Source organism: Equus asinus, chromosome 3 (assembly GCF_041296235.1).
Source record: "Equus asinus isolate D_3611 breed Donkey chromosome 3, EquAss-T2T_v2, whole genome shotgun sequence".
Lineage (NCBI taxonomy): Eukaryota > Metazoa > Chordata > Mammalia > Perissodactyla > Equidae > Equus > Equus asinus.
In genome coordinates, this window is record NC_091792.1 from 29,977,487 (window position 1) to 30,001,888 (window position 24,402).

The 24,402-nt window shown below is 35.2% G+C and overlaps 1 protein-coding gene across 7 annotated transcripts in view; it reads left to right on the plus strand.

The window, feature by feature from the left end:
- ELMOD2 (ELMO domain containing 2) overlaps positions 1-21,858 on the plus strand; it is a 31,748-nt gene extending 9,890 nt beyond the window's left edge. For 5 of the 7 annotated variants that reach the window (XM_014853651.3, XM_014853881.3, XM_014853813.3 and 2 more), the window contains exons 4-9: positions 3,473-3,570; positions 5,197-5,326; positions 7,760-7,893; positions 11,301-11,369; positions 12,155-12,288; positions 18,319-21,858. In XM_014853651.3, the coding sequence (XP_014709137.1) occupies positions 3,473-3,570; positions 5,197-5,326; positions 7,760-7,893; positions 11,301-11,369; positions 12,155-12,288; positions 18,319-18,464 (711 nt within the window). In that variant the 3' untranslated portion in view covers positions 18,465-21,858. The remainder of the gene's footprint in view (positions 1-3,472; positions 3,571-5,196; positions 5,327-7,759; positions 7,894-11,300; positions 11,370-12,154; positions 12,289-18,318) is intronic. The other 2 variants (XM_044767220.2, XM_070504783.1) reach the window with 1 other exon arrangement.
- Positions 21,859-24,402: the final 2,544 nt, after the last annotated feature.

The window sequence follows — 24,402 nt, forward strand, 5'->3', positions numbered from 1 at the left end:
AATAAGGCAAGGAAAAGAAATCTAAGACATGACTGAAAAGAAAGAACACTGTCTTTATTAACAGATAACATAGTTTGTGAATGTAGAAAATCCTAAGAAATCTACAAAAACTATCATTATTAGTAAATGAATTTAGCAGTGTCACAGGACACCATGTGCTTCTATATGTTATCAACAAACTTTTGGAAAAGAAAACAAAAAAAGATCAGTACCACCTACAATAGCATCCAGAATACAGAGAGATAAATTTTAAATACTCAGGGATAAATTTAATGAAAGGTATGCAAGACTTCTGCACTAAAACTTCTTTTCCTGAGAACAGTTAAAATGAAAAGATACACTGTATTCATCGATTAGAAGACTCAATATTATTAAGATGCAAATCGCCAAATTGATGTATGGATCCAGTGCAATTCCAAGCTAAATTCCAGCAAGCTATTTTTGAAGAAAGTGACAAGCTCATTCTAAAGTTTCTTCAGAAATGCAAGAGATTTAGTGTGGTCCAAATAATCTTCTAAAACAACAAAATTAGAGGACTTAGACCACCTAACTTTAAGACTTTCTAGGCAAATATATAAATATAACAGATGAGAGACCAGAAATAGACCACACATACTTTTTAACAAGGATGCCAAAGCAATTCGATGAGAACAGGAAAGTCTTTTCAATAAATAGTGCTGGCACAATTGGATATCCAAATGGAGGGGGAAAAAAAGCTCGGCTCCTATCTCCCACCACATCTGGAAATTAATTTGATATGGACTTTATACCTGTTTTTAAACTAAAACTTTAAAACTTCTCAAAGAAAGCATACGAGAATATCTTCCACCATGGAATAGGCAATCTACCAACTAAGAGAAAATACTTGCAGCATATATATCTGATTAGGGGCTTGTATCTAGTGAAGAACTTTTAGAACTCAGTAATAAAGACAGCACAATTTTAAAAGGGGCAAAATCCTTGAATAGTCACTTCACAGAGGAAGAAAACATATATATATACACACATATATACAGATATATATGTATATTGTGTGTAAAAGAATATATATACATATATAATACACATACATGAAATGGAATATATATTCATGTATATGTACATATAAAATAATATATATATAAGTAAAAATGGCCAAAAAGTACTTGAAAAAGTGTTCCACATTATTTGTCAGTGGGGAAATGCAAATTAAAACCACAGTGGGAGGACACTAGGTACCCACTAGAATAGGGTAGTGAAACTTCCTAAATGAAATAGACTAACACCGTCAATGCAAATGAATGCCTGTGGGAGCATGAAATGGTAGCATCACTTTGGAAAATGGTTTTGGCATTCTTTAAAAGTTAAACATATATCTATCCTATATCTTAGCAATTCCACTTTGGTATCTAAGAAAAATGAAACATATTTACAAAAAGATGTAACCAAAAATGCTGTAGCAGCTTTATTCGTAACAGTCTAAAACTGGCAACCATGCTAATACCAATCACCAGGAGAATGAATAAGCAAACTGGGGTTTATTCCTACACTGGAATACTACTCAACAATTAAAAGGAACAAATTACTGATAAAAGCAAAAATGTAGATGAACTCTAGAAACATTATGTTGAGTGAAAGAAGCCAGACACAAAAGAGTACACACTTTGTGATTCCATTTATATGCCCACTGCATGGTCACGGTGATAGAAATCAGAACAGTGGTTGCTTTCTGGAGGAGGGGTTGATTGGGAAGGGACATGAGCGAGCTCTCTGGGGTGATGGAAATGTTCTATATCTTGATAGGGATGTAGTTTACTTGGCTATATGCATTTGTCAAAACTGATCAAACTGAGTATGTAACATCTGTTCCTTGCACTGTGTTTAAATTATACCTCAATTTAAAAAAAAGTAATCGAATATTATAGACAGGAAAGAGTGCTGAGAGACTAGACATGGTTTCTGGTCTGAACTCTGTCTCTAAGTTTATATATGGCTTGGGCAAGTTCATTCAATCAGTCAGTCAGTCATTCATAATGTAAGAGTACATAAGAGTGATGAAGTCCGGTGGAGAATATAGAAAAGTAAACAGATATGGTGTGGTAAGTGCTCTCTACCTGAGCGATGAGCATAAATGGGAGTACCAACTCCCAGGCTGAGGAAGGCTTCCCAGAGGAGGTGACGTTTGACTAGGTTTTTCATGTTTTAGGATTTTGTAATATATGCAAGAGGTTTCCACCCATAATGAAGGTAACCCTTTTACTAGTGCTGGTTTTTAAGCCTCACGACATTTCCTGTAGCCATATAATCCCACGATTATAGATGTGTTGACCATATGTGTCCTTACTGATTGTTAGTCTTTGATAATTTTCCGTATCACTTTTGAATTTGCTTTGGAAAGTCATCCTTTTCTTCCCTTTTTCTCTCCCTTCCTTCCTTCTTTTAAAATCATCATACGCATTGCTGTACATATCTTTTACTGAAACAGTTGCCTTTCTTAAGGTTTTCATCTGTTAGATATCTCCAATAATTATTTGTCAGTTATTTCTTATATGCAGGATACGCAAAGATGAACTAGATACAATCTCTGTCCTCAAAGAATTTTTCACTTAATATATAAAAATAACTATAATATAGAAAGTGGTAAGGGTCGTAGAAAGGTTAAGGTAAGTTATTATGGGGACTCCAACAGAAGAGAGGTTGCTTCCACTTGAGTAAAATCAGGGAAAGCTTCCTGGACTGGTATGAGCTAGCTTAAAAATGGGAAGGATTGATACATTTAGAGATTGGGGAAAGGAGCGTTCCAGAGAAAGCCTAGGATGTGCAGAGGCAGAACTCCAGGTAACAGCGCACTGTTTTGCCTGGAGTATAAAGGATACCAGAGAAGATGTTGATGGTAGCTTACAGAAGGAGAAGAGTTAAAGAAACTTTTTAAGGGTAAGGAAGGCCTGCACTTGCTTGTTTGTTGGAAGCAGGATCCAGTGGACATTTATAGGACGTATTATTTAAAAATTCTGTTTTATATGCATAGAAGAATGACTGGAAGGGTATATGCTGATCTGTTACCAGTAGCTCTCTCTCGTGGTAGAATTACAAGATTGTTTGAGTTTTCTTCTTTTTGCTGTTCTGCATTTAAAAATTTCTTTGACTTCTACATTGAAATTTTTTTGTACGTATATTTTTATTACGTAATTTAAAAATTTTATAAAAAGTATATGCTTCTTAAGCACACTATGGTGGTAGCTCGTTTGCTGAGAACTCACCAGCTGAGAACCTGTTGATTTTCAGTTAAGGAGGCCTTCAGCTGAAGCATCATGCTGCTTCTATTAACTAGCTTATTTATTTATAATTTAGCCATAATGAAAATTTGAAACAAACTTGGTTTCAGTATGCATTTCAATATACGCATTACAACGTTGACTAAATAGCTCACAACTTACTGTTCTTTTTTAGGTATAAGACAATTTTCTCATTTAGCTTTCTTTTGCATAAATAGGTTTTGCAGAAGGCGACACTTGTTGTTCAGAGTGAAGTGGACAAATGTGTAGAAGATATAATGAAAGAAAAGAATATTAACCCTGAGAAGGATGCCAGGTACGCTGCCTCTACAGGAGTCCCTCACTGTGCACGTACATCTGGTGAGGTGTGCGATCACCCACAGTTGTGAAACATTGGAGCCAAAGGGGTTGTGGGGATCATCCAGTTCAGCCTTTCACTTGACTAGCTGAGGAATTGAGGCCCACAGAGGTGAGTGACAGAAGGAGGACTAAAACCTTTATCTCTTGGTTCCCAAGCTAATACTAGTGCCAGTTTACCATCTGCCTTCTTTAGGCTAACTTACCATTACTTTTCCAAAGTTAAATAACTTCAGCTACTATGTCCTTCTTGTCCTTCAAAGTTCAGTTTCTCTGTCCTTCGGGAAGGTTGTCCCTGGCTCCTCCAGTCTGAGCCAGTGCCCCTGCTCTGTCCTCTCCTGGAGCTCTCTGTCACTGCATTTAACCCACTGTACCATCATCATTGATGTACTCTTGTTCTTCCCTCATAAATTCTAAGTTCCCTAAGAGAAGAACTTGACTTACTCCGTTTTTGTGTTCCCAGCACAAGTACATTGAGATAGTAAGTATTTAGCAATTTTTTCTTCATTCAGCATTTTCTATGCAAATACAGAGGAAGGAGCAATTTATTTTGGCTGGAATAAGGAAGGGTGCAGGAGAGAACTGTGACAGTAATTCCACAGAAGAGGTGACATTTGAAGTGGACCTTGTTGAACGAGTAAGGGAGCACATTCCATGCAGAGGAACAGGGCCAGCAAGACACGAAGTACTTGAGTATCTGGGAACCACAGGGAGTCCTTCATAGCTGGAACATTAAACAGGCGCAGAGCCATGGTTGAAGTGAGTGGACTGCGAGAGTAGATACATTGCACTGAGTCTTGCATGCATACTGAGGGATTTAGATGTTGTCCCCTGGGTTGTTTTATCAAACAAGCTACATTATCAGATACATATTTTAGGAAGATGGAGGGTAAATTTGGGGATGTGGGAGGCTGGTAGAGGGAATAACGACAGAACAGTTAGGAAACTGAGTCAGTCTGACAAGAGATGACAAAGCCATAAATACATCAGGGCAAATGGGTATGATGAGTAGTCTGAGGGACATTTCAGAGATAGAAAGAAGAATTCGAGGATCTTTTGATGTTTTGTTGATGGAGGGAGGAAGGTCAGAACTTGGAGGGTTCTATTGTGGGGAACTAATGATTAGTAACGTCATTAGTAGATTTAGAGACTTACTTAAAAAAGAGCCTGTTTCTTCAGGAAATATAAGCTATTGTATTTGGGAGAACTGGGATAACCTGTCATGGAGCTATTTGTTATCATGCACTTGGAAAATTAGGTCTGTCAGTAATATTTATTCATAAAGATTTGGGAATATATGAGATTGCCCAGAGGAAACACAGAAAGAAAAAGAGGCCAAATCCTTGCAATTGCAAAGTTTGCCATTCCTACCATGTCTTGCCCTCTTTCTGGACCCTGTTCTATCCTATCCTGCATGATACTTCGAATAATGTTTTGTGTTTCAGAGACTCTTGATGCTGATTGTACTAAACTGAAAGCTAGAAAATGCTTTCTAGATAGACATGTGAACCGCAATCTATGGAAGACATTACTTTATTGTACTAAAAAGGTATAATTTTAAAAATAATTATTTTATCACTTTCAGTTTTAAAATTTGCATGAAGGCATGCTTACTGCAGATATCCGGTTATAAACAGCTCTATTTGGATGTAGAAAGTGTGAGAAAAAAGCCGTATGATTCTGATAACATGCAACATGAAAAGCTGCTTCTCAAGGTAAATTTTTGTTTTCTGTATTTGGAATTAGTGAACATTGGAAAAATAAATCAGGCTTGAGCTAGTAAGGTATGTGTGCAGATTCTAGAGGTTTATACAGCTATCCAATTTCTTTGCCCCTTAGAAAATTTTATTATGTTGTTGAAAGATTTTTGGTTAACTACTTTTTATAATTGTGTGATAAGCGTCATTAAAATATATTCAAATAAATTTTAATGCTTTATTTAATTCTGAAATAAATTATAAACTTATAAAGGGAGATCTTTTCAACTGAAAAGTATGAGTCCACAAGCTTCAGATTTTCCCCCTACTTTTTATATAAATTGCTAATATAAATTAAGCATTTTTTCAGCGTACTCTCAAATTGTGAATGTGGATGTCCCTTTTCAGATTATTTTGTCAAATCTTTTGGGATTTATGGAATGTTGGTCACCAACTAATGCCACAACAGATTTAAAACTTAAGAAAGTAAGGAAATTTATTTAGAATTCTCCTATTTCTTGTTTCTGAAGTTTAAGTACATAAGGCCGGTGAGATGCTGAAATTAGAGAACATTAGACCTGGAGGAAGTTGTCCAGGTCATCTAGTCTAGTACCTTCATTTTAGGGATGAGGATGCTAAGGCCCAGAGGAGGTGAAGTAATTTACTTTAGGTCCTAGAATGGTAAATTCTGAACTAAAACTGAGTCTCCTGCTGTCCAACACACCTGTTCTCATTGTATTTTTAAATGGTTCAAGTTAGAGAAAACAGCACATTGCACTTGGCGTTCGGAGTTTGTTACAGCTAAAAGTACTACGGAAAGAAGCATTGATGGTATCTAAGTAACAGTAAGAGACAAGTTTAAAAACCACAAAACCTTGTATTTTTTTCTGGAAAAGTATAAATATGCACTTCACCTAATTTTAAAATTAAAAATAAAACTTGATTTTGTAAAATGAGGATAGTAAGAATACGTACCTCAAAGGGCTATTGGTGTGGATTGAATTTTTATATTTAAAGTGTTAAAATAGTGCCTAGTGCGCCCTGAGGCTTGCCTGCTATTTATATCCTCCTCCTCATTATCATTATTCCCTTAACTTCAGACCTTTTCTACACAATACCTTCCGTTTTCAAGGGGAAAGACACAAGTCCTATCATTTCATCAAGGGAATTTTCATCTTGGTGATTTGTTATGAAACTCAGTTTTGACGAGCCAGTTGCCAGCAGGGAGTCACCCAGCCACCACACATGCTCAGCAGTCTCTCTGAGTGAAGAGCTAAGTACATCTGTGTTTCTTTAAGTGTAGTCCAAGGACCACCTTCTCTGAAGTTAACCAGTCTTTAATATTTAAAATCCAGGGCTCCACCTTTGCCTTACCAAATCAGAATCTCCGGGGCTGAAACCCAGAAATTTGATATTTATGCATATCAAATTTTGAGAATTAGTGGTATTACTGTGTCTCTCACCACGTCATTGGCACATCAGACCCCTTGCTGATCTCACGGAGAGACCCTAATGTGAGCAAATTGCATTTGTTAGTAATAAAAGGGACCGGATGAAACTCAATGTCGTGATTGGATTTAGCTTCAAGGCCAAAGTCCTGACCCTGTCCTAAAGTAACGTCACAGGTCCTCACATTTTATTTTAGGTAACAGAATACTCCTTTCATTAGGAGCCATTTACTCAATAATGCCTAAAATGGTAGTGAAATGGGGAAAAAATGTGGGTATTTCTGTTCTGCACATTTTCACAAACTTTCTTATCCACTTTTCTAAATCTATTATGTTGGATGACTTCTGGTGTCAAATTTAAAAAATGACTGATTAATTTTTTTAAACTTTATTTTGCATTGATTAGTTTATTGCTATTCTTAAATCCTCAGTCTTAAGGCGTGTATTTACTTAAAACCAAGTCATATTATTTTTTTATTTTAAAGCTATGAAAATTTGTAAAATAGTGATCATATAAGTTGGAATACTATCAGTATTATTTCTCCCTGATCCCTTCCCTTTCTCAGACCTAGTTTCCTTCTTCTGAGTAGGAACTAATCACCCACCATTGGAATAGAGCCTGCTAAAGTATATAGTGTCTGAGTCAAGGGCCACGTCCCAACATTGTGTTCTTCTCAAGGAAGCAGTTTACCAATTATGGTATATTGTATTACTTAGTGAATAAAGGTATCTCGTTGTTTTAGATTTTTGTGTGTTTGTTGCATTTTCAAAATCTTTTATTCTTTGTATCAATCTTTTAAATGGGAATAAGCATACTACATTTTTTTTTAGGATAATTGGAAAGTTCTCTAAATATAGTCTTTGTTGAACCTATGGTTTGTTTATAAAAATTGTATAATTGAAAGCATTCAACTTACTAGTGTATCAGCTATGAGAAGAAAAATGTCTTGGTAAATTAAGAACGTCACTATTATTTGTAATATGGAAGCAAATGTTTATACAGCTTTGGAATCTTCTAATGCCCACAAAAACATTGAAGGCTAGAATCTCCAAGCAGTGGGCTGACATTGGTTTCCAGGGTGATGATCCCAAAACAGACTTCAGAGGCATGGGCATACTTGGATTAATCAATCTTGTGTAAGTAAAAGTAAACTTTTTTTTCTTCTCTAAGTGAAGTTGTATGTAATCTCCAATATTGTTAAATTGTAATAAGAATTGATCTAGTTGTTTCATACTATCTCTGAATTTTAATAGCTACAGTGCTGAAAGTATTTACTAATGTGCTGGCAACAATGTGAAGACATTAGAAATATGCTTGGTGTGTGTATGATTTCTTTTTTTTTTTTTTTCTGTTTTATCTCCCCAAATCCCCCCAGTACATAGTTGTATATCTTAGTTGCAGGTCCTTCTAGTTGTGGCATGTGGGACGCCACCTCAACGTGGCCTGATGAGCGGTGCCAAGTCTGTGCCCAGGTTCCAAACTGGTGAAACCCTGGGCTGCCGCAGCGGAGAGTGCAACTTAACCACTTGGCCACGGGGCCAGCCCCCAAGATTTCTTCACTTCACTTTCCCCTTCTTTTGTCTTCCTGACCGCCTTTCTGATACTTCCTAAGGAATTATGTACCCTCTTTTCTTACTCTTTTTATCCTCTTGCCTCTTCTCTCTTGGCTCTCTGATTCCATTTTGGGAAATATAACCAGATAAGATGATAGTAAAGTCTCTTCACACTTATTCTTCGATGTCTGTGACAACTGATTTAGATCTCTAACTTTTTAGAGCCTATACGAACTCTTTTTCTTCTTCAGTACTTGTGAAATCCCAAAATATGTAACTAAAATCAGAATTGATAACCAAAACTATTCTAGAAAGTAAACTGAAAGGTTAATGGGGATATGGCTATACAAATGAAGAAATTCTAGTGTTTGGGTGTGTCCTTGAATTGTGATTTATAGACTATAAAATGCCTAGAATGGGAAACTTAACCATTAAGAAAATTTGGATAATTGTTACTGTGAAAAAGTTAGTCCTGAAACTGAGCTAAATTATGTTAATATTGAGAAAAAACACTGGGTCAATATGGATAAGGCTATTTTGGGGGAAAATAGAAGACTCAGTGAGGTTGCAATATCTATAAGATTTTTCAGTTACAGAAGTATTTAATTTTTCTATAATACCCAAATTTTATGAGTATGACGTTTCCTCATAAGTCTGCCTCCCAGAGATAAAATACTATAGTCTTAAAAATAATAATAATTACAAAAAATGAGATTTCCAGTTTTCCATCTTGATAAACAGAAACTTCTATTTGGAATTTAAGTAGAATAAATGCAGTTTATTTCTTCTTGGAAAAGTAATAAAATATTGTAAAATTCATTATTTTTTAGAACACATGAATCTTTTGTTCTTAGCCTTTAAAGATACAGCTTGCTTCTTGGTACTTGTAAAGTACACAGATATTTGAACCTTAATTAGATATGCACTATTTTGGTGTTTTCTTTCTTTCTCTGCATAACTTTGCTTCTGGCCCTTTTGCTCCGAAGTCAAGATTTTTCAGCATTTGCCAGAAGAGAATTTAATTTAGCTTAAAATTTAAATAAGTTAATAGGCTTTGATTCAAGATTGTGGTAAGGGATACTGATAGACCTTTAATTGATTCACAGATATTTTTACTCTATTTAGAGCTGGTATCTACTAATTTGAAAAATGACCAAGATTCACATATATTAATAATTATTTGATTGCTAAGGTACTAGAAATAGTTGAAAACATAAAACTAACTCTGATTCCTCTATGGTTACGTTTATCGTCCTGTGTATGGAGCTATGAGTCTCCAGGATCAAAATAAAGATACAGTCAAGAAGCAGGCAAGCTGTTCAAATACTCTTATGTAATTTGCTTTTGAAATTTCTTGGCTTTTGTCATCTAATCTCTTGAGATATTTTGTTGCTTTGAAGGATAGCTGCTAGTTTGATAGATAACAATGCTTTAGGTAAATGAATGCTGAGGCAGATATAGAAGAAAGGGTATGTGCAGAAAATGAATTCAAGAAAGACTGAAGAAATCTGAATAGAGGAGGAACAGAAGCAGAAAAGAAGAATATACAAGTTAAGGCCGAAAACATATGTAGGAAGGGAGAGAGGGAAAGAAGAAAGGAAGTTAGTTAATGCGGATTATTGTAAGGAATAGTTTCCCTTATTGCATAGATGTTTATTTTTCTTAGATATTGTTAAGATGGGGTTGACTAAGTTCAGCAAGAAAATTAAAAGTTGCTCTCTCTGTGTTACAGATTGAATATTTTAAGAGTACCTTGATTATTGAAATACTAAGGTAATATTGAATTGTATTAGGAGTATCATATGAAAAAATGAAATATAAACATAAATAGTCTGCTACAGGCATTTTAGAGCCAACCTAGGGATAAAGTAGAAAAATTAGAGGATGTAAGGAAGGCATTGCACTAAAACAGGACTTTTTCCTGTTTGGGGATTTACAGATCCCTTTGAGAATCTAATGAAAGCTTTGTATATTTTCTCCCCAAAAAATGTACTCATGGGAAAATTTATGCATGATTTAAGGTGGTTCCTGGACCCCCCTTCATTCATGAATGATCCTTTATTCGTGGACTTCTAAGTTAACAACCCCTGCCTGCCTTAATGGGTTGAAAATTAGAGCAGATGAAGAAAAACGGAAGTCAAGAGTCTTCTGTCTATAGAATAAAAATAGGGGAAGATTTGTTAGAAATTTCTAAGCATTATGAAAATGTCAATGATCATGCCCTCTAAAATTTAAATAAACCATAGAAATCCATTTTTTTATTGTCCTTCTTAGCCTCACATAAACATCCAGTCAGTTGTCATGTATGTATATGTGTCAGAGTACCAGTGCATTATGAGGTGATTCAAAGATTGAACAGAAGACTTGGTCCCTATCTTTAAGAACTCAAAGAGGTTGCATTAGTACAAACTAACAGGATGTATGAGCCTACAGATAGATAGCTTTATATATTTCTCTGTTGTACGTGCTAATACTTCTGTTTATGGCCAGTATTTTAGTTATACCACTGGTCAAAGAAGATTTTTTTTTAGTGCAAAAGAAAAGTTATTGACTTTCTTCTGATTGCACTGAAAATGACATTAAACAATACAGACTTAAGTTGTAATAGAAGGAATAAGCCTAGGAGAAAGGAAGAGTGTCCCAACAGGTATGCCTTGACTATTTTATGGAAAATTTAGAACAAACAAATACAAAGAACTCCAGATTTTCTTTAAAGTAGATTAAAAAATCTCTTCTTGGATCATTTATTTATTAAAATACTTTAAAGTCTTGTCAAGGCCCCTTGTCCTATGCTAGGTAGGCCTGATAGTTCAGAATTAACTTTTGATTCGGAAGCATTTCTGAGCCGCTGAAGTGATTTGGGATGGAGACTGGGATCACTGTGGCAGTACTAGGACTATCATTTTGGCAGTAGCCTTTTGAATTGCTTCTGGATAGCTTCAATTTGAATGACGTGTGTTAATTTCATTATTTCTTTTAAACCTTTTTAGGTATTTCAGTGAAAATTATACCAGTGAAGCTCATCAGATTCTTTCCCGTTCAAATCATCCAAAATTAGGGTAAGCTGGAAGAAACTGTAAGTTTTTAAATTTAAGTCGATTATATGATCTGAATTTGAAAGTATTTCAAGGTATTTTTTTAAATTAGATTATTTTAATTAATAAGCTTTATAAAGGATATTGCATGATACATTATTTTTGCTAAATGTGATCAGAAACCAATTTTGTATGTGGTTCAGTATATTTTTATCACAAGATATAATTTATCTGTAAAATGGAGATACAAACTGTCATAAAAATTTTTTGAGAAACAGATTTGAAAATAGGAATAAGAAATAGCTTTGAAGTAGGATTGGGAAAATGATAAATAGGTTTGAAAATTGTGAAGTGAAATACAAATTGAGGTCACATCATTAGCTTTATCATTGTTATTTTATTTTTATATTTCAGTGATACCTATCTTTGAAAAACATTGTAACAATATTACATCATAAAAATAAATATCCCGATAATGGAGGAGAAAATGTCAGATTACCCAGTGTATTTTAGAAATCAATGAGCGTATGTAGTACTCCTTTAAATTCTTTTTAAGGATTTTGGTTTTAGATATTCATGTGACCAGAGTTTTATTTTTATTTCTTACATTATATCCAGAAAATTAACAGCCTCCAAAGAACGAAAATTGTGATCTACTCTGGTTTTTCTTAATATGCAGAGATTATTGTAAAATCAATATTTTATTAGAAATGGATCAAAGTAACTTTTTACTCTTTCCTTGCCTAATTTTAAATGTATTTTATGAGCTGTTTGGCTAGCTGGTATAACTGGTGATGTTTCTGACTTAGGTATTCTTATGCAATAGTTGGAATCAATCTTACAGAGATGGCTTATAGCTTGCTGAAGAGTGAAGCTTTGAAGTTTCATCTCTACAACTTTGTTCCTGGTGTGCCAACGATGGAACACTTTCATCAGTTTTATTGTGAGTTTTAAAATGAGTTACAACTAGATATTTCTAAGAGAATTTTTAAGCCGTTAGGAAGGCATGATATATAATTTAATACCTCTATCAAGTACATAACTTATGCTTGTCATTTTGTTATTTAGGATCTTTGAAAAACAGGAAAATAATAGAAGATGGGTCCCCAGAGTATTTTGTACTTCTGTTTCTATATTTGCTGATTAGAAAATTCAGAGGCAGTTTTTGCATATGTACACAAATTTAGGGTTCATGCAGTTTCTCTGTAGGCATCCAGTTTTCAGTCAACTATAAAATGAATTTTCCCTCTTGAATACTGGTTAATACATGCTGTTGAGTCAAGGACAGACCATTTGCAGATTATTTTGTTACTCTTGTAAGGAAATTTAATTTAAAGGAACTTTTCATGCCCCTTTTTTCAAGGCCAGATTTTCTTAGGTTAGGTTGGGGATACTTAAGTGTTTTTAAAGCAGTCGTTATTAGTCCTGTTCCATTAAGTTTTATTATGATTTTATTTGAACACTGAAGACTTAACTGAATGAGTCCATCTTCTGAAGATACTGCTCAGAATATCAAAGAATTCAAAACTAGCTTAGCTTCATACTCTACTTTTTTTGATCTTTTTGTCTCTTTAGAATGTCATTTGCATGTTGGTAGGAAATGGGAAATAACTTAGATAATAAATGGTCGTGTCATAATTTCTTCAGCTCCATTGTTGAAGGTGACATCCTTTAGGTCTCTCTATTCCACGCTGTCTCTTTCTTTTGAAAGAGAGGGGTCTCACCTCCCCCTCTTTCTCATTCTTTCAAACCTCTTTCACCTTGACTTTATCTCTAATTCTGGTTTCATCTACTTCCTAAATTTCACTTGCATTTGTCTAGTTTTTCCTATCCTCACTGTAACTGCATGACATCAGGCCTGTGCTACGAAGTTACTGTTATATCTTTTTAACTGGTTTTCTATCATGGCCCTCTTCCAATTCTTTACCACATTGAAGGTATAGTTATTTACAGTAAAAATCTAGACATTTTATTTCACTGCCTAAAATTCTTCAGCAAGTGCCATTTCAAGTCCCTGTATAAGCCACACCTTGCAACTTCTGCAGACTCATCTTTTGCCACACATCAACCCCCACCCCCACAGTCTAACATTAAAGCTTACTGGTCTTCTTTTAGTTGCACAAATGTGTTATGCTCTCTCTTGACTCTGGGCCCTTCACTCAACCTGGAACGCTGTTCCTGCTCCCTCCTTTGTTTCCAGGTGATGCCTACTCATCTTTCAGATCGCAGTTTAGACATGACCTTCTCTGGGAAGGCTTATCAGAGCCTTTATTCCTTCACTTATCCGTTTTTCTCTCTATTGTTCATCTTTCCTTCTCTATTGGAATATTCCTATCAGGCTGCAGACCTGCTTCTGCATCTCCCATTCATTCATTCACTTGCCACGTGTGCCAGATGCTGTTCTGGCCTCTGGGGATATAGCAGGGAATAAGGCAAAGTCTCTGCATTTATGAAGCTTTCATTTTCAAAAACCAAACAAAACTTTCCCTTATTGCAGCATCTACTTCCAGATACCGCCCCCATTTGTCTGCTCCCTTTCATCATAAAACTTTTATAAGTGCTGTTTTCATTTCCTCACCACCAATTTTTTTCTAACTCCAATTTCGTTTCTCTCCCCATTACTCTGCTGAAACTGGTTTTTTCAAAGACACCAACAGCATGATTTGTTACTGAATCCACTTGCCCCTTTTTTTCCTTCATGTTATTTGTTCCTTTTAGCAGCACTACGCATAAATGGCCATGCCTTTCTTCTTCAAACATTATCTCGGCTTTTCTGATGCCACATTCTTCTGGCTTTCCTCCTGCCCCACTGGCTTTTGCCTGGACTTTTTTGCTGTCTCCTCATCCACTGCCTTATTAAAAGTAGGAGCACCTCAGAGCCAGCCCTGGGCCCACTTCTCTCTTTAGCCTCCGGGATCTTATCCAATCCCCTGTTTGACATACCATCTGTGAACTAATGATGCCAAAATGTGTATCTTCAGCCCAACCTCTCTTTAGCCCAGCATTTGTGTGTCCAGATTATTTTCTTTTACTAAATAAAGATAAAGGATCTTGTGGTGGTGGTTACACAAAGTAGGAGTCAGTGCAATGTGTTTTCAGATGGAGGGACAGGCGTTTCCGGTCCCTAGGACCACTGTTGATGATTCTACCTGAGTGGACAGAAGATCCCACAGCAGGCATGAGATGCTTTCCTTTACCAGTCAAAAGTTGTCCTTGTTTGGTTTAGCTACCCTCCTGGCCGCTCCTGACTGTTCTGGAGATTGCCTGCATCCCTTGCTCCTGCCAGATAGAAATAATGAAACTGGGTCAAAACAGCCCCAGCACATCTATCCCTTAGTGTAGACTGTGAAACTGTATATTTGTTCTATGAGCTGAGAAGAGGCCCCTGCCCTCGACCTGCCTTGGGTCAGACTCAGCCAGTCTCCTTTGTTGGGGGTTAGGCATTTTGAACAGATTTTCATCCAAATCTGTACTGTCCTCCTCCCTGTTCTCCAGTCTTTTCTTTCGTCTTGTTGCTGGGGAACTGTTTTCTCTCCCCACTATCTTGTTGAATTTCCTTTCCTAAATCTCTCTTGCCTTTTAGTGTACTACCTAAACTCCTAGGACTTTGCTAACTGCTTCTAATATTCGTTTTCTCTGTGAAATATATGTTTGTTTAATGTTGCCCATTGAACATAAAACAAATATCAAAAGAAACAACCAAAACACTTCTTCACAAATCGAGAATTTTACCTTATTTAAGTAAATAGAGGAGTGTTATAGTTAGGAAAGCTGTGCAAAAGGACCTCTGTCTGGTACTCTTTCAGCTAAAGACGGGTAACTTGAGCATCTTTTGTACTCTTGATCTCCAGGGCCCTAAACACTAGCGTCTTGTTTGGCTCCTGTCTAGGAAGAGCATCAAAGTAATATCTGAGGCAGGAGAGTCATTATAGAACATTCTCAGTTGCCTTGTTTCTATCAGTTCAGATCCATAGGCTCTGTGGATCCTCCTGGAAGCAGTGAAGCTTATGTTTTTCGAATTTTTTGAAACATTTAAAGCAAACACATACACATACACACATATCCATCATCCATCTTTTATTTTTTTTGAGGAAGATTAGCCCTGGGCTAACATCTGCCACCAGTCCTCTTCTTTTTTGCTGAGGAAGACTGGCCCTGCCCATCTTCCTCTACTTTATATGTGGGACGCCTACCACAGCATGGCTTGTCAAGTAGTGCGTAGGTCCACACCCAGGATCCAAACTGGTGAATCCTGGGCCGCTGAAGTGCAATGCGCAAACTTAACTGCTATGCTATCAGGCTGGCCCCTGTCATCCGTCTTTTATGCAGAAGTTTCCCCCCAAAATTGATTTTCATGCCCTTTACCAGTAGTAAAGTTTCTTGTCTTAACCAAGGTTCTACTTCTCTTAGAAATTATTCTCTAACCAGAAAATAATTTGAAACCTTATCTGTTGAACACATTTACCTTTTTTGTTGGAGGAGTGGGCCCAGTTTGTTTACACGAATCAGTTCCAAGGTCGTAGTTTCTATCTAGAAGAAAGAGATTATCTATGAAGAGATTAGCTTTTACATTTGTTATTTCCCCGTGATGTGTCTCGATCTCCCCTTTCCCCTTTATCTTTCCTGCCATTTTGTCGTTGTTCTCTATAGGCAAGACTGGAAACAGTGAGTGGTAATTTAGCTTCTTAGCTCCATTGTCACCCTCTTGTACATCTAAAATGTAAGCAGATAGCCACCGTCCTCCTTGGGAAGTTGCTGACCTCTGGTTTGGTGGTTCCAAAAAAAATAAGTCCTCAAGTTTGTATAACAAAAAAGTTATGGCTTAATAACAACTTTATTGAGGTATAATTTATATATCATAAAATTCACCCATTTTGAGTGTACAATTCAATGAGTTTTAGTAAATTTACTGAGTTGTACAACTATCACCATCATCCAGTTTTAGAACATTTTTATTACCCAATAAGATCCCTCAGGCTGGCTTACAGTTAATCCCTGTTCCTGTGGTTCCCTTATTTTTAACCTCTATCGGGAAACCTCAGGTGCCCCTGTGGCTTTGGGTAGAGGCAGTAGAAGCAAACAGGGAGTTCTGAGTTTACAAATTTTGTATGGTGTTTATATTGAGTCTAGTGTTTTAAACCTCCTAGAGTCGAAAGAGCAATAGATGTGATTTGTGGAAACAACTCTTTTCCATCTCTGTCTGGAAAGCCTTAGAAGTCTTATGCCATGTATGGCCCTGCCAGCTTCCTAGAATTTTGGTATCAACTGCAATTTCCTGATGTCTCATTAAATCAACTTAGCCATTATAGTCTTAGTTCTTTGAGTCAGTCTTCCTCTGACATCAGTTTACATTATGGACCAACCACCTCACTCAGAAGCAAAAAATTTCTAGTACTTTATACTCGAGCAGTTTGTTCCAGGTCTATATAGTCAATTTGAATAGGCCACAGTCCTGAGAGTAATGAAAAACAATTTAAAGGACTAATAAGAATGGTCAATAGCTGAAACCTAATAGCCAGAAATACTAAAACAAATGGTATACCATAAAATTTAGGTGGATGTGTGACTTTTCCTACTGCCCAAAACATTAATCTCCAAATGTTTTGATCGGACATCTCTATCAGTGTATCGGGGGTCAGGGAGAGCACAGCCTCAATTTATATATGTATGGATAATTTCTGTAGATGCATTATTGTCCTAATGTGTACACAAAATAAATTTTGAATGGAATAAAATAAAAAATGTTATTTAGAAATAATTATCAAATTGCCATCTCAGCTTGTCTTTTGGGAAGAAGCGGTTAGCATCCCTCAGCTCAAAGAGGCCTTCTTGTTTGATTTTCTCACATATCCTGATTGACAAGAATCTGTTTTATCATATATCAAGAGACTAATCTGAAATCATTCTTAAATTGACCCTCTTAGGAAGTGCTATTTCGATGTTGAAATGTCATGGTTTTTACTGTTAATGTTTGCTTTGTGACTAATGTTTTAAAGTGGAATTTACATTTTTTTCATATTAGGCAATTTATGATAGTCCACCCACACTTTTGTGTAAAGTCACTGGCTTCCCCTCCCCCACATTTATCTGAAATAAGTCACCTCTATCCCTTCTTGAAAAGTCTTACAGAAGGGGAAAATGAGATTCTGATGGAAACAAAGTCTAATTTATTAACATAATAGAGACCGCTTACAAACTGTGTGTTTAGGCAAGTCATTTACGCTCTCTGCACCTGTTTCCTCTTTGGTCAAGTGGGATAACATAGGACTGCATCATAGGATTGCTATCAGAGTGGATGAGCATGCGGCAAGCCCTGTGGTAGCATTTGTTAAGTCATTTAATAAACTTGCTTGCTTGAATCCAAATAGGGTTTAGGGGTGGTTTTACAGTCACATTTTGTTTTTGTTATAAATATATCTATTTACACGTTTATTTTTATTAAATACTTTTAACATTTTGAGGGTTAATTTGGCTACTGTATTGAGGATATTGATAAACAAAAATGTTAATTAAGGCTCTTTAGAGTTCGTGTATTCTTTTTAAAAAGAGAAGGTGCTGATAGTTCATTGAAAAAAGTAAAATAACTCAGATTTAGAAATCAAGTAGAAAACAGCTTTCCTTACTTTATCCTAAACCAACATTTTCTTGTTACTTTCATTTTTGTATCTCTGAGTATCACTTTTTTCCTGTTCTCGAGGTGTGTTTTGAAAGTACTGTACCTCTTAAGTTTGAGGGATTTTGTTGATTTTTTGAGACAAATAGGAAATGTACACTAAATATTTTATTGAAATTACTCTTTATTTTGGACATACAAAAATATTTCTTATAAAGTTCCTCAGGTTTCTAGTAGGTTCTGATCGCTGTACCCTAATATAGAATTTAAAGGATGGTTACATACTTTTTAAATGAGATGGTTTGGATATGATTTCACTATTGAGCACTGTATTTCTGTTTTATTTTTCTTTAACTACAGGTTATCTTGTCTACGAATTTGATAAATTTTGGTTTGAAGAAAAGCCAGAAAGCATTATGTACTTCAACATATATAGAGAGAAGTTTCATGAAAAGATTAAAGGACTGTTACTGGATTGCAACGTATCACTTACTTTAAAAATATGAATCGTCCATCACTTTTTCTATTTCTACCACATTTTGCACACACTACAGAATTTATATGTTGTAATAGAAATTATCTGATCAATTATTCTCCTTATATCTAATTTCCTACAAAAATATTTCAGAAATTCTATTTAAGAAAGCTAGTGGACAATCAGTGTATGTTTACAGTTGTTTCTACACTGTCCTTCCAAAGATCCCCTCTGGGAGTCACGAGAACTGCAGTTTGGAACTTGGGACCTAGCCCAGTTAGTGTCAAAGTACAAATCAGGTATTTGTATTAAATTGGTTGATTAAAATGTGTAAACGTCAGTTTTCATTGTTCTGTGTTGTAGCTATCAAGTTGGTATCTTTTCGAAGTTCTTTTAAGATTTTTTTGTTCTTTAGTTTGGAAATGATTGTTTTTTATTTTTGGCTTATGTTGTTTTAAAGTTAATTAACAGGGAGAGTTGTTCTTCCTAGTTTTCTTTATTTTCATCTCAATCCCATGTCATAATGTTGCTTCGTTAGGAGCAATGAGAACGTAGGGATGTCGGAGAGGATCAAGAATCACAGCCTCCTTGGTTTCTCTGATTAGTTAGCATTATAGTTAATGAGAGAGTGACAGTATTGGTGACTAGCTTTTTTGTTTTTAAATACCACACTTTAAAATGTCATGGTGTTATCTTAAAGCTTAAAGACATTTTCTCCTCTTCAGTATTTGCTTTTTATCAGTTGTGGTAAAGAAGCTTTGCAGTGCTTGGTGTGAGGGCCTCTTATGAGGCCTCTCTACCTCTGTGTGTTTATGAAAAGAGATGTATGTGCTAAGAAAATCTTGATTGTATTCAAAGGACAGTTGATATTTCAATAAAGCTGTCTTTGAACTTAAACAAGAGGAAAACTTAAAGCTTTTTAAAAATCTCGCTTAAATATCGTTGGTTTATTTGACTTACTGTTAACTCTTTACTTTGACTCCCTAGTGTTTCTAGGTAATGATGTCTGGACTTCTTGGGTATTCTTTGAGTTGACGGTCTGTGGGATTCTGCGGTAGGCTGAGGATGATGATTCTGCAGGAGCATTTTGTATAGCTTTATTCTCCTAAAATCTCAGGAGGGCAGCACGTACTGTCAAGGATTCACGCAGTGATGAGATTCTAATGGGAGTGGTTTCTTCTTTGTGTGTTTTACACATTCGTACTCATAGCAAAACTAAGAGTTTAAAGATAAGTTCATCTGATTACTAAGTTCTCCTTAAATCCTACAGAAGCCAGCCTTTTAAAGACATAATTTAATCTAAAACATGATGATATTTAGCACATCTTTTAACGTGGTATATATCAAGTGTTTAAGGACTGGCTTTTATGTGATATAGCAAGACCTGAGACTTTCAAGTATTTGTTCATGTCTGTTGACAAACCCCTATCTTCAGACTTGCCAAAGAGAAGAGTGGTAAAAAATATCCTGTTGGAAAATAACAGATGCAGTGTTGCACAGCACATACATTAAGAGTGCATGCATTAAAATTATTATTTTCCCAACAAGATAAAACTATTTTTAAAATTGGGTTTATTTTATTGTAATAGTGGCATTTTAGTTTTCAGTATTATAGGAATTTAAAAATTGGTTTCTTGTGGGGGACTTCTCAACCTTGAGAGTATCTTAATTTTTTAAATGTTTTCAATACTTTATTATCCAGCTAGAGTTCTATGCGATGTAGCAAAATCCTGATAAGGATCAGGCTTAACCTTTAAAGTTCGTTTTATCAAGGTGTTTACTATTACATGGAAAACAATTCTCTTAGTCTTTTAGTTTTCGTGCTGAAATACTTATCTTTATATTTTAATCTTTCAACAACTGAAATCTTGATCTGATTTTAAACCTTTATTAGTATCCTTAATAAAAGAATGATTGAAGTATGGAAGGGGAAACTTTTTAAGTAATTAAGTCCTCCCCTTCTAAGGAAAAAAACTTTTTAATAATATTTAAAAAAACAGAAAGTTTGCTTAATAATATGTTCTTTAAATCCACCTCTGTTTGTACAATGTTCTGTTTTTGCCTAAAATAATCACTAATAATTTCAGATAGTTCTATAGTGAATTGGTCTAAAAGCCACCAACAAATTCTAAGGTTTGATAGTCTGGAAGCCAAGCTAAGTGTCACCAGTCTGTAAATTAGAATGTAACATGAGCCTTCTAACTTTTATGTGATAGTGACATACGTGAAAAATATCGTAATTGTGTCTGCCTTCCTACTTTTCCTTGCTTTCAACATATGTATGTTTAAATTTTATGTAGTCTTAAAGTCCATATTTAGAATTTTACCTGTTTCTATAATAATTAATAAAATACCAAAGTAGTAATAGAATTGAAGTAGCAGGAAAATTATGTTTGTTTTAGCAGCAAACAAGTGAATCACTGTTGAAATGAATTTTTGTATATGCCAGATTGAAGACAGTGTGTCAGTGACAAGAATGGTATACAAATATAATTACAATAGTTGTAGTTCAAATATGTTCTGAAAGACAATCTTTAAAGAAATTAGAGAAGTCAGGGGATATCAGTGAAACTAGACGAACCTCTCTTTGTGTATAAATGTGGTGATATAGTTAAATATACCATTTACAGAAAACATCTTTTTCTTGAAAATCCCCATTCTGATTTTTTTTTTCTATTTTAAGAGCAACTTGGATTTGTATTTTTCTCTGTGAAAATATATGTACTTTTCATTTTTATTCCAGTGTTCATAATTGTTTATGTACTGTTTCTCCTCTTTGCATTCAGTGAACTAGGACTTGGTCAAGGATTTACTCAAAATAGAAGCATTATATGAATGTGAAAAGTGGAATGCTCGTTGCCAGAGCAGAAAAGATGAAATGTTATCATTGCAGAAGAGAAGAAGTTTGGCTTAGAGGGCAATAATGTTTATTATCCTTCTTGAATTAATGATTGGGACCAGCAGCTATTTTCTCAGGATAAAGAGTCCACCCAACTTCTCTGTGAACAAGTCTGGGGAGACTTAATTTCCATTTTCATATTTATGAACCTCTCCATACAAGCAATTTTTTAATGAAGATTAATGGAATTATTAAAAATCTGAGAGAAATAATGAGTGAGCCTTTTTTTCTTTTCTGGCCTGAAGCCATTTCTTTTGACAAGAAAAATTTAAAACGTAGTGCAGATAAAACCCAACTGCTACATTACTATTATTGGGTGATTCTAAGTTTCTGTTAAACAAAGTATTCAAAAAATATCTAAGCAGTAGCTTTCCCTGGGGGAAAAAGTGCTAGTTGGAAACTTAAAGAAATAGATTTTTGTCTACTGTGGATAAATTAGTTAACTTCTATGTAAAAGCAATAGTTGAAATGTGTTGTCATTTGTTCAGAATGTTGTGAGCAAATAAAAAACATCTTTAAATTGTTAGAAGCCTTTCTGTTAATATTTCTGCTCTCTTCCCATCCTCCCCTTCCTTTATTTAACTTATGTTCATGAAACAGTGCTTTTCTTATTTAATCCTTTAAACATGTTTCTATAGAATAAATCAGAATATGCAGAAAAGTTTTTTGTTTTTGTGACTTTAACTCATTTGCTAATTACGTATTTAAGATGTTGTTGATAAGAACAATTGCTTATGAGACCAGAAAAGAAGCCACCGCACCCCCTACTCTTAGAAAAGATAAGAATAATTCATACTATATTGCAATTTCTCAACTTTGCAATGTATCTTAGATCTATTTTTGTATTAATGCATAACTTTCTTCTATTTTTTTACAGCTGCACAGCATTCCAGTGTGTGTATCTTACTTTGAACTAAACAAAAATACTACATGTGGAATTGGTTAGATACAGCTAAAGCAGTACTTATTAAAGTTAGAATGAATTATAGCTTTAAACATATATATTAGAAAAAAGAAGCGCTGAAAATTAAAGACAAAGCAATCATCTCAAGGAGTTCAAGGAAGAAGAACAAAATAAATCTAAAGAAAATTGAAAAGGAAATATTAAAGATAAGATCTTAGATGCATAGAGTATAAAACATGCATATAGTAGGATCAACAAAAGTAAAAAGTTGTTGGTTGAAAAGACTAACAATATTGATAAACTTTGGTGAGACAAATTAAGAATGAAAAAGAAAGCAAATAATAGATGATGTCAAGAATGGAGTATGAAACATCACTACAGATCCTACAGATATTGAAAAGAAAATATATTAAGAATAACCTTGGGGCCAATCCGGTGGTGCAGCGCTTAAGTTTGCATGTTCTGCTTTGGTGACCCAGGGTTCGCCGGTTCAGATCCCAGGTGTGGACATGGCACCGCTTGTCAGGCCATGCTGTGGTAGGCAACCCATGTATAAAGTAGAGGAAGATGGGCACGGATGTTAGCTCAGGGCCAGTCTTCCTCAGCAAAAAGAGGAGGATTGGCAGCACATGTTAGCTCAGGGCTAATCTTCCTCAAAAAAAAAATAAAGAAAGAAAGAAGAACCTTATCAAAAATTTGAAAATTTAGATGAAATATAAAAATTTCTAGAAAAATACAACTCACCAAAACAAAACTGCAGAAGAAGCAATAAGAGAGCAAAAAGTCTTAAGAGCTATTAAATGGATTCAGCAATTAAAAAGCTTTCCACTAGAAAACCTGCAGTTCTATATGGCTTGCACCAGTGAGTTATCACATTTAAGAATAAAATCACTTCAGTTTTCACAGACTTCCAAATAATAAAGAGTGTACACTCTGTGATTCATGAGACTATGATAATCTTGATGATTAAAACCCAACCAGGACAGTATGGAAAAGAATACTTACATGCCAATGTCACTTCAGATGCAATAATCTTAAAATATTAGCATACTGAATCCAGAAATATATTGAACAATATATTATGTAGTAAATAATGAACTACATATATAGATATAGATAAGCTGTTCAATACGGTTAATGCTCAGAATAAAATTAATGTAATTTGCCACATTAACATTTGAAAATCATGTGATGGTCTTAATAGATGCAGAAAAAGCATCTGATACAAATTCAACATCCATTTATATTAAAAACTTCTAGCAAATGATAAAAAGGAATTACCTTACTTTTACAAAATGTTTCTTTATAAAATAAATTATAGCAAATATACTTAATTGTAAAGCATTGAGATCAGAATTAAGAAAGGATGTCCTGTGTAACCACTTGTATCATCAGTTATTGCCACAATAACAATGTATAACCACCAACCACAAAAAAATCTTGGTGGTATACAAAAAAAATCTCCTCCTTGCACATGGGTAGACTAGCCAGGCAGATTTGCTAATCTCAGGTGGCTTCAGCTTGCCTTAAATCCAGCTCATGGGTTCAATTCCGCTCAGCTCCATATGATTTTAATTCGTCTGGGACAATGGACTACCTGAGGCATGCTCTTTTCATGGTGTGACAGAAGCATAGGAACAAGCCCAATTGCTCAAATGTATTTCAAGGTTTTGCCCACATCATGTCCACTAACATTCCCTTAGTCATGGCAAGTCACATGACCAAGCCCAACATCAATGGAACAGGGAAATGTACTCTACTAGGAAGAGATGAGGAGTGAACATTTGCTAAATAATCTGGATTGTCACAGCACACCTATTCAGAATAGCGCTATTGATCCTAACTACTGTAGTCGAACAAACAAATGGAAAGAAAAGTTATTGTTCATAAATGGTGTGAATGTATACAGAAAAAATCCAAATGAATCAGTGGTCAGATATCGAAGGGCAGGGATGAGGAATTTGATCAGATATCAAGGGTGATCACATTTTGAGGGTGAGGGATTCTGGCTAAACCAATTTAGCAGGATTCTTGCTGAAATTGAGCTCTTGACAAGCCCAAGGATGGAACCTAGTCAAAAAAGGTAGCTCTGAGGAGCCTGACTAAAGTTTGGTCAAGGGGGAGCGTCTTGTCACTACTGCCCATTGCCTGAGCAGGATCCCAGCA